The sequence below is a fragment of the Lolium perenne genome, chromosome 1 (assembly GCF_019359855.2).
Source record: "Lolium perenne isolate Kyuss_39 chromosome 1, Kyuss_2.0, whole genome shotgun sequence".
Classification (NCBI taxonomy): domain Eukaryota; kingdom Viridiplantae; phylum Streptophyta; class Magnoliopsida; order Poales; family Poaceae; genus Lolium; species Lolium perenne.
This window is the reverse complement of record NC_067244.2, coordinates 168040179-168050655: the sequence shown is the minus strand read 5'-3', so window position 1 is coordinate 168050655 and position 10477 is coordinate 168040179. Positions and strand designations below refer to the sequence as shown.

The 10477-nt window shown below is 57.6% G+C and overlaps 1 protein-coding gene across 1 annotated transcript; it reads right to left on the bottom strand.

Moving 5' to 3' along the window:
• Positions 1–4279: 4279 nt before the first annotated feature.
• Positions 4280–10219, bottom strand: LOC127312056 (uncharacterized). The gene is made up of 2 exons (XM_051342535.2): positions 8100–10219; positions 4280–4623 (listed from the first exon to the last, which is right to left on the bottom strand). Exons 1-2 carry the CDS (start codon positions 10217–10219, stop codon positions 4467–4469), a joined length of 2277 nt encoding a protein of 758 aa, XP_051198495.2. The 3' UTR covers positions 4280–4466.
• Positions 10220–10477: the final 258 nt, after the last annotated feature.

Below are 10477 nucleotides of genomic sequence, written 5' to 3'. Positions count from 1 at the left end.
TTGCGTCTCCGCGGACGGCCCGGTCACTTTGCGTCGCCCCGCTGGAGTAGGCCTCAGACGTATTTCCGGTCAAGGCGGACAAAAACGGTCGCTCAGCATCCATTTGCGTCGCGCCCGCTGGAGATGCTGTGGTGCAGAACATCCTTTGCCGGCCCAAAATGGCGCGCACTGCTCGCCTAGTCGCCTCGCCTCGCTGTATAACACCTTGCCAGCAGCCAGCAGGCACCAAACCGATCGATCAACTGAACTGAACCAATTCCATCCCGTATCTCCACTCCAAATCCCAAGAAACCTCGCTCTCATACGTTCGACGTTCCGACTTCCGACCAGCACAGTACGACGCCATGAGCGGCGCCACCGCGGACGCCCCCGCCGCCGCGGACGTGGAGAAGGCCGGCGTGTCGGCTGGAGGTGACGCCGGCGCCTCAGGCGGAGGAGGCGCGGTGGGCGCCATCGTCGGGCGCGGCCGTAGGATGCTCTGCCGTACATCGTTCGGACACACAACGTCCTTCGCGCAGCACTTCCGCAAACAAAACAAAAACCGAACATAACCCTCCTTTGGCCGTAATAAGATCGACTCGAAAGCCATCATCTGTCCGAATCCCTAATTCCCAATCTCTTCCGCCCACCGCCAACTCCCGATCCGTCTTCTTCCTCGGCGCCCTCGCCCTCGCCCTCAGCCGCCTGCCCCCTTCACATCCATGTCTTCTTCGTCACCGCCCTCCCGCTATTCTACCGTGCCCCTGCGTGTCCGCAGTCCCGAGATCCTCTTGCATCCGACTTGTTGTATCGGTGACTGTCATCAAAACCAAAATTCTGCTAGAACCGAGAGTAGCCAGGGCCTCTCCTTCGAGGTGTCCTTCCAAATCAGTGACCCGCCAGCCCTCTCGCACTGCTTCGTCCGGGGCCACGACAGTCCTTGGGCGGAAGAGCCTTTTATTGTCGCTGCGTCGGGAGGTTTAGAGCATCTCCAACAGGCGCTGTAAAATCTCGCGCTATACCGGCGATTGGGCGCGCTGTATACCGCTCGCGCGCGGCATAGCGAATTTGCCCCGGGCGGAGGCTATATTTTGCAGCGCGCGTTGGTGTGCGAAAAACGCACCTTCGCCAGAGGCGCTATTTTGCAGCGCGCGCGTCACAAACTGCTAATTCGACCCTTTTTTTTAAATTCATCAAACAAACTATGAAATTTGATCGAAAATACGAATATATTTAAAGTGCGACGATACAATGCGGCATTTAAACGAAAATACTAAATAAAACTACTACTCGGACTGGTCGTCGGACTCCCAGTCGAAGTCGGAGCTGCTCAGTGTCGTGTCCGACACCGGCGTCGACGTCGTCGTGTACTGGAAGTCGGAGGAGGACGAGAGGACGACGGTCGACGGCCCTGCGGTGTTCTTCCTTTCCTCCTTCCTCCTCGCCGCCGCGTCGGTCCTCGCCTTCTTCCTCGCCGCGGACTCGGCGCGGCGCTTCTCGCGGCTCGCCTTCTTCTTCGCTTTCATCGCCGCCTTGTCCTCCTCCTTCTGCGCGTAGAAGGCCTCCGTGGCGGCGACGTCCTCGGGGAAGCGCCGCGCCCATTCGACGCGCTCGGCGATGGGGAGGCGCTGCTCCAGCTCCCGATGGCGGCGCTGCTGTTCGCGCGTGATCATCGGCGACGGCGGCGCCAGCATCTCCGCCTGCTCGCGCGTGAAGACATTGTCGAAGTTCATCGACCGACGCGAGCGGCCGAGCCGCCACGCGACGGCGTCGTACGCCCGCGCCGCCTCGTGCGCGGTGTCGAAGGTGCCGAGGCGGATCCGCTCCTCGCCGGAGCGGATTTCCGCGTCGAACCGGCCGCTCGGCCGCGCCCGGACGCCGTGGTAGCCGGAGGAGGGGCGGCGGCGCGGAGGCATCTCGCGGACGGAGGTGGAGCGGCGCGGGAGGAGGCGGAGCGGCCGGAGGTGGAGCGGCGCGGGAGGGAGAGAGACGAGGAGGGAGAGAGACGCGTGGAGGAAGTGACAGTTGCCCGCGCTCGCGCGTGGCGTGTTTATACCGCGCGCGCTATCGCACGTGGCAAGTTTCCCGCGCGGGATAGCGCGAAAGCGCGCGGGCGGCAAATTTTTTAGCGCGCGCGCCTTTTTCCCGTCTCTGCTGGAGCAGCGCGGCAGCGCCCGCGCGCGGCAAACCGGCGGTTTTTTTACCGCGCGGGTCTTTTAGCGCGTCTGTTGGAGATGCTCTTAGCACTTCTGGATATCCCCTTCTCTATCTTCAATGACTATTTCGTTTACAGGACAGGCGGAGGTTCTGCATCCCTCCACCTTCTGCCCAGGCCTTACCCAACTGATTATCAGCTGAACATGGTTGCCGTCTTGCCCGTCTGCGACGGCAGCGACGACTTTGCCGTGGTGTTTCCCGACATAGATCACTTCATGCTCGAGGATCAAAACCACCACACTCTGCACATCTACCGCTCCGACACGAGAGCGTGGTCCGCTCAGGTGGCCTGCATTGCCGAGGAAGAAACGGAGGACACCAGGAATAAGTTGGTAGCAACATATGATGCCACAAGCGTGGTATATGCAGGATCTGGGCTGATAGGCTGGATTAATCTCTGGACGGGGGCTGTTCTATGCAATGTGCTGGATACGAATCCTACTATCCGCTTCGTCCCGGTGCCACTCAACAAGTTCTACTTGGACTATATAGCAGAAATCAACATCCGGCCGTTTCCACATATGACTATATACAATGGTGTGATCAAGTTCATCGAGCTCAAGTATCACAGAGGTCCCGTCTTCAACGTGAAGCGACGGGACGATGAAGGTTGGATGGCTACCATATGGACCAGATCCATCTCTTCAGATGTTTGGAATGAGGGCCTCACGTTTGATACGTCCGACATTGTGGTCACCGACCCGAGTTTCCGGCATCTGCTGCCTGAGATGGTGAATGAGGACAATAAGCTCAAATTGGAGAAACTTATGAGCGGTGGCCCCACCCTGAGCCTGAATGATGACCATACCGTTTACATCCTCGCCAAGATGAGCTTGTTCGATCCAGAAGCGTTTGTGCTTGCTCTCAACACCAGAAGTTTGACGCTTGAATCATGTGCACCATGCCGTGGTGAAAATATACTAGGGTTTGAATCGAATTATGTTCCTTTCGCTCTCTTTAGCTGATTCGGTACGTCTACATTATCGACTACCTGAAGGTCAAACATTTATGTTAGCTAGGAACCATGCAACTATGTAAGAATCTTGGTGATAATTTTTGTTTTCGCGCTTAATTCTGAAAAAGGTAGCAGCAACTTCAAAACATAAGTCCTGTTCAAGTGAACTCTGAGACATAATGTGCCTATTGGAATGAAGGAGAGATCAGACTGCATATTAGATGTCTATTAGGTTCTCTTGCCGACTTATCGAATGTCTAAGATCAATTTGTTTTAGTTTCTTGATAATTCAGATGTTTGCCAACATAGAATTTTCGGAATGGATTCTGTAGAATTAAGACAATGAACTGAAAAATCAGGTCAGTCTGGGCTGCCCCGTCAGCACGCTTAGGAGGAAGCTGAATATCGTTTAATTTCATTGCATTTTAGAGTGAGTTCGAGTTTTGACCGTATGGCTATCGATTTATGTCAATGTTTACCTGATTCATAGTTTTCTGACATACCCAAAGTTGTTACATCCAAGTTTTACCTATCACACAAAACAACGTAACATAGCTGGGCAGTGGCGGAGCTTCAGAAAAAATGCCAGTGCGATGGTACCATGTGATGGGCGACGATCACAATACATCAGCTAACCATAGCTGCGACTAGATAGCAGACATGTCTCGATGAATGCAATATTCAGAAAGATCTAAATTTCAAGTTGCAGGTCTGATTTGCTGGTGGTTAATTATTGCACCACATACTTGAACAGAATTACTCATGGATCGATAAATTGAAGCTTTCACGAGGGGGGAGGATCCCCACCTTAACAATTGAATAAATGGTGAGCTCAATTGTTGAATGCGTGTACAATTAAATAAATGGTGAGCACTGCTTACGATCAAACTGCTTGCTTGTGTTGTTGACCTGCTCTGTATGCATTGCTGCTAGGTGCTAGCTGGCGGTACTTAGTATAAAAAGAATTCAGAGTATACTTCAGCCTTAGATTTGAGTATCGGTTTCAAAATCTCACTTATAACTCTTCCCCTAACAACCTCGGTAGAAAGGTTTAGACCTTCAATGCATGCAATCTAGCAAAAGATAGTGGCACACATGTACAATAGAGTCGGCTCCTCTTAACTTTTAAACAGAAGGCCTCACGGCCCGGCTTTATAAATAAAGCCCTCCTGGCAACGGTACATGCAAGTTAAAGTTATACAGACCATACACGCACACACGCCCACACGCCCAAGGCGTCACAAGTACGACCCTCCCAGGTCTAGAAGGCAAACAACCCACACGATACAAAGCCGAACGGCACAGCTCAGCGGGCTCAACCAAAGTAGATAGAAGCTGAAGCAAGATCTTGGTCAAGTCGCCGCCTGGGTCCTCCGCTACTCAGCCCGTAGTCGCGCGTAGAGCCTCCTGACGTCGTCCACCGCCGCGTCCAGCATCGCCCGGTCCCTCTGTCTGACCAGAACCCTCCAGGACTGCATATGAATGAGCATATGATAGAAAACATCAGCTGGGTTCCCGATCATCTTTCCTTCAAAGACTAGTTTGTTGCGCGTGTTCCAAAGAGTCCAACACATGGCAGCAAACGTGAACCAAACTAGCCTACGAAGGGGGCCGTAAAGCCCCTGGGCGATTGCAATGAACTCCCCCGGTCCCGTGGGGTTCCAGTCGCAGTGGAGGAGTTCCCTAACCCCAGCCCACATGAGTTTGGCGATGGGGCAGGAGAAGAAGATGTGATTGCAAGTTTGAAGTACCATTTAATCTTCTGAATGGAATTCCAAAATTGGGAGCCTCTGGTAGGGACCGTTTCGTCGAAGAGATCCCTTCCCCCAAGATACTTAGCACGGATGATGTCCGCCCAGAGACCATCCGCGTCTTGGTACAGCTTCCAAATCCATTTGAGCATCAGAGCGATGTTCATGAGTTTGGTGTTGAGGATTCCCAATCCTCCAAACGCTTTGGGTTTACAAACCGTAGCCCAATCCACCATGTGGTACTTGCGTTTGTTGCCCACTCCTTCCCAAAAGAAGCGAGCCCTGGGTCTGTCCATGGCTTTATGGGTGCTGTCAAAAAGCATGTACAAGCTCATGGCAAACTGCGGGAGGCTGGACAAGCACGAGTTTGTCAACTCTAGCCTGCCTGCCGAGGCCAAGAATAACCCCTGCCATGGGTCCACCCTGTGCCCAATCTTCTCTGGCAGGAAGTTCCAGTCCGCTACCCTTAGCGCCTTATCACTGATAGGTAGGCCCAAATATTTGATGGGGAATTCCCCCCGCTTGCAGTTAAGCATGTGGGCCACCTGATGTTGAAGTTCCAGTGGTACCCCGGTCACCACCACTTCACTCTTATCAAAATTGATCTTCAGCCCTGACATATTCTCGAAACACAACAGGATAACTTTGAGGTTCGCAATCCCTGCGCCTGTTGGTTTGATCAGAACCAAAGTATCATCAGCGTATTGTAGATGTGTCACCCCCCCCAGGGATGAGATGCGGGATCACTCCCTCAATGTGTCCCGCCCGGTTAGCCTTAGCCAGGATGGCCGCTAGCCCATCTACAATGAAGTCGAATAAGATCGGGGAGAGTGGGTCCCCTTGTCGGACGCCCCTCGCATTCCGGAAGTACGGACCAACTTCCCCGTTCACATTTATCGCCGTTTGGCCCCCTTTGACCAACTGCATAAGGCGATGCACTACCCGTGCCGAGAAACCTTTCCGCAAGAGAATCTCCTGCAGGAAGTCCCAGTTGACCCTGTCATAGGCCTTCTCGAAATCAAGTTTAAGAAGCAAGCCCTCTTGCTTTCCCACTCGGAGTTCATGTGCAATCTCGTGGAGAGCCAGAGCGCCCTCATGCAGACATCTCCCTTTGATGAAAGCAGATTGGCTCCGGTCCACCGTCCTATGAGCTAGCGGTGCTAATCTAATCGCGTACGCCTTAGCCACGAACTTGAAAATGACATTGATCAGAGCGATAGGTCTAAACTGCGTGATCCGCTCCGCCCCTTTAACCTTGGGAATTAAGGAGATAATCCCAAAGTTAAGCCGGGCGACGTCCACCCTCCCTAGGGCGAAATCATTCAGCATCTGGAGGATGGGTTCTCGCAGGATTCCCCAGAATCGCTTAAAGAACAGAACCGGTAGCCCGTCCGGTCCCGGCGCAGAGTCCGGTTTCATGCTAGCCAGGACCTCATCGAGGTCCTCAGCGGTGAACGCGACCTCCACGCCCCAGTTTTCCTCGTCCGAAATCTTCTGATCTGCATCCCAGAGATCAGGGCCAAGGGCAAAGACCCGCTCTTCCCCTTTAGCCCCCATCAAGCCCTGATAGAACTGGTAGATGTGCTCCATGAGGGCTCGCGGCTCCTCCACCTCGCCCGCCTCGGTGATGAGCCGTGGAATAGAACACTTGCGTTTGCGGCCATTCGCAATCGCGTGGAAGTAAGCGGTGCACGAGTCACCCTTCAGGGTCCACTGAGTCCTACTCCGCTGACGCCAGTATTCCTCGTCCACCCTGTCTAGTGCAACGAGTTGGTCCTCAAGGAAGTACCGGAGGCCCCACCCCTCCTCATCTAGACCGTTGGCATCCGCCACCCGATCTAGCTCTTCCACCTGGCGCAGAAGGTTGGTACGGAAGTCCCTCTTCTCTTTACCCAAGTTGGCCCCCCACCCTTTGAGGAATTGCCTGGAGTTCCGCGAGACATATTGCCATGCCTCAACCGAGCAACGGTGCGGCCCATGGTCAAAAATGAAACCGCGAATTTTCTCCCTAAGAAGGTCCCCAAACCCCGGCACCCCGAGCCACCAGGTCTGGAAGAAGAACCTCGACTGGCAAATAGGTGCGTCCTCGCCACTGCTAAACAAGAGAGGGGAGTGGTCAGACCCCACCCTTGTGATCGTAGTGAGCGAGCAAAGAGGGAACGCCGCCTCCCAAACCGGCGAAACTAGAACCCGATCTAGTACACACTGAGTTGGGCGAAGTCGTTTATTCGTCCAGGTGTAACGGGCCCCTGCCCGTTCCACCTCCCGGAGAGCCATAGTAGCGATAGCCTCATTGAACCGTCTAACCCTGGACCAAGAGATATTTGCGTTACTCTTGTCACTAGCCGCGCGTATCAAATTGAAGTCGCCCCCAACCACCACCGGGTATGGGGCCGCCGCCACGGCCTGGGTGAGTTCCCCCAAGAACTCATCAGAGCGACGGTGATCAGCCGGCCCATAGACCAAGAAGAAACACCATTTGAGTTTGTTACTACGTTGGTATATCGATGCACTGATGAAGAAGTTCCCCTTCTGCCATTGACCGACCTCGAAGCAATCGTCCCGAAAGCCCAAGAGCATGCCCCCTGCAGTGCCCCCTGTGCGGGACCCAGCTCCACCCGAATTGGCCCCCCATCTCCAAGCTACGAAGCTCGGAAGCGGAGAAATCCGCCTTAATCGTTTCTTGGAGGGCCACAATGTCAACCCGGTGCTGCCTAAGGTAGGATTTGAGTTGTCCGCGCCTCCCTGGCTCCCCAAACCCCCTAATATTATATATGAGGGCTCTCATGAGCGAACGCCCCTCGTCGCCCCGCGCCCCTTGCGCACCGTTAGCCGGGGGCGGCGCACCCTTGCGCGAGCCCGAATGTCGTGAAGTGTTAGGTTCTCGTCCGACGACTCTTGTCCGGTCGCGTCCGAGGCCTCCGGTGTGGTATCCGTACCACTACCAAGAGCCGCATCCTCCCTGGATGGCGCGCCCTGATCGGTGGCCTCCCTAGCCAACCGGTCCAAAGACGCCTGTTCCTTGCGCGCCGCGAGCGCCGCAAGGGAAGCCTGGGCCAGCTCTTTCGCCCTAATCAGCTGCAGAGCCTCCTGAGGTGAGCCCTTGCCGGGGGCAAACACAATGGCGCTGTCCAACAGAACAGACGAGAGGTGTGTATCGGGAAGGGAGGGAAGAATGGAGAAGTCAGCGTCCGTACCTGTCACCGGCGGAAGCTCCAGGTTCTTCGTCGCCGTCATGTTCTGCGCCTTCTTCATCATGGAGATCGCCGCTGCGCCCGCCGTCCTCGAGCTCTTCCGCACCGGCGTCGGCGGCACCGCCGCCTTCTTGGTCGCCTTGACCGGCCCCTTCACCGAGACCGGTACCACCTTGGTCCGCTTGCCCTGCACCAGGGAGACCGCCGCCGTCACCTCGCCATGTAGGTCGAGCGCAGGCCCCGAGCCCTGCCCCGCCGCCGCTCCTGTCTCCACAGCCGTGGCAGCCGGCGTGTCCACCTCCATCACCGAGGAAGTCCAGGTCGGGCTCGCCGGCAGAAGCGAGGGGCTGCTCCCCAGCCCAGGACCGACCGTGTCCGTGACCTGGGACACCGTCTCCCCGGGAGGCCAGCGACCCCTCCTCCAGGACCATGTCCGGCTGGGTAGGGGGCAGCCCTCCACCCTCCTTCCCCGGGCCGTCCACGTCAACCACGTCCTCCACCTCCGCAAGGATGGCAAAGCGTCCCAAGCCGGCCAACCTTGGGAAGGTCTTGATGTTGGATCCATATTGATCCGCCACCCTCCCCAGCTGTGGAGCACTCCTCGAGCCCCCAAACCCGGCCAGCTGGGCAGAACCCGGGCCACCACCTTGCTTGTCGGTGCCCTTGGCCTTCTCCTTGTCCTTGTCATTTCCGCGCCTGCGGTGCCTGTTCCATGCCTCACCATCAGTGCTCCTCTCCTCGGACTCCAGATCATCCCCGTCGTCGTCGTCTCTCGGAGCCGGCGGGCGGGGTGGGCCACCCGAGCCACCCGCACCCCTCGCCCCCAGCTCCGCATGTATTCCCACCGTAAACGGCTCGCCATTGACACAAAGCTGCACAGTCCCCTTCACCCTCTCCGGGTACCTGCACTGGAATCGCATCCTCACGGGCTCCGTCTTCCACTTCTTGATGGACAGCTCATCCACCTCCATCGGACGCCCGACCATCGTCATTGCCGCCATGAGTCGGTCCTTGACCATCAGGCTCCCAGGCAGTCCAGTGATCTGTACCCAAACAGATGGGAAGGACGGACCCGGTCGGGGGGACACGAACGCCTCACGGATGTCCACATCGCACTTGCTCAGAGGCAGGTAAATCTTGCCGCGCCTGGTGCTCATCCGTAGTGTCTCCCTCGACGGAAACCTGACGCAGAACTCCAAATCAGACACCTTCGTCACCTGCCAGTCCCAAAGGTCGTCGAGGAGGCTCTTGAGCTCGTCCGACAGCTGCAGCGCCGTGAGAGGTGCGGAGGTGAAATGGATCACCGCCTCAAACTGCACGTCCTCCGCCGGAGCTTGGAGCGGCTCCACCTCAATGTTGAAGAAACCACCACCCGTGATGGCGTGACCATAGGACTGCAGCAGCATCGGCCGACCACGCGTGGGACAGCCCGCCGAGACATGGCCGGTCTTGCTGCAGAGGATGCAGACCGGGTCATTGACGCAGTCCGCCTGGAAATGGCCCTCCTGCCCACAGCGAAAGCATTCGCCGCCAACCGCGACTGTCGCCGACCCGCCGGCAGCCTTGGCCTTTCCCTTGGCCTTCGGCTGGGGGGGTGCTCCCTGCACACCACCCTTGGGCTTGCCGTGTTGGGCACCGCCGCCACGCGCCGGCCCCTGCTGCCCGCGGCCCCGCTGCCCCTCCTGCTGCAGGCCCCGCCGGTCCTCACCTTGCCGGCCGCCCTCCCAGCGGCCATTGTTGTTGTTGTAGGGGCCCTCCTGCCCGTTGCCGTCATAGTAGCGGCCGCCCCCCTGACCTTGCCGGCCCCTGCCATAGCCGTCGTTGTCGAGGCGCCCGCCACCGTCATCGCGCCCACCGTAGAAGTCAGCGCGGCCGCCGCCATCCGCGCGCCCTCCACCCTCGGAGCGCCCGCCACCGTCAGAGCGGCCGCCCCCGTAGCCGTCGTTGGCGCCGCCCGAGTAGCTGTTGCCGTGCCGCCCGCCGTTGCCACCGGAACCACGGCCCTGGTTGTCGGAGCGGGAGTCCCCGCCGCCGTGATCGTCGAAGCGCCTCTTCCGGCCATCGCCGCCCGCACCACCGTAGCCTCCGCTGCCGCCACCTCCTCCGTTGCCCCCGCCCGCCATCGCCACCACCTCCGCAAAGGATCGAGTGAGAGGGGAAGGAGCTGGAATTCGGACAAGAGTGCGGAAGGGGAGAGTGGTGCCGCGCCGCACTCGCTCTTCAGGTCTCGCAGGGAACCCTAGATCGGGGTCTCTGCATCCTTTAGGGATCCAGAGCCAGCGTCGGAGCTGGGCTTGGGCCAGGTCCGCCAGTTCCACCGAGGCCGCCCGCAGCCCAACAGAGGAAGAAGCCCCTCCTTCTCTGTCCCCACCGCCAAGGGG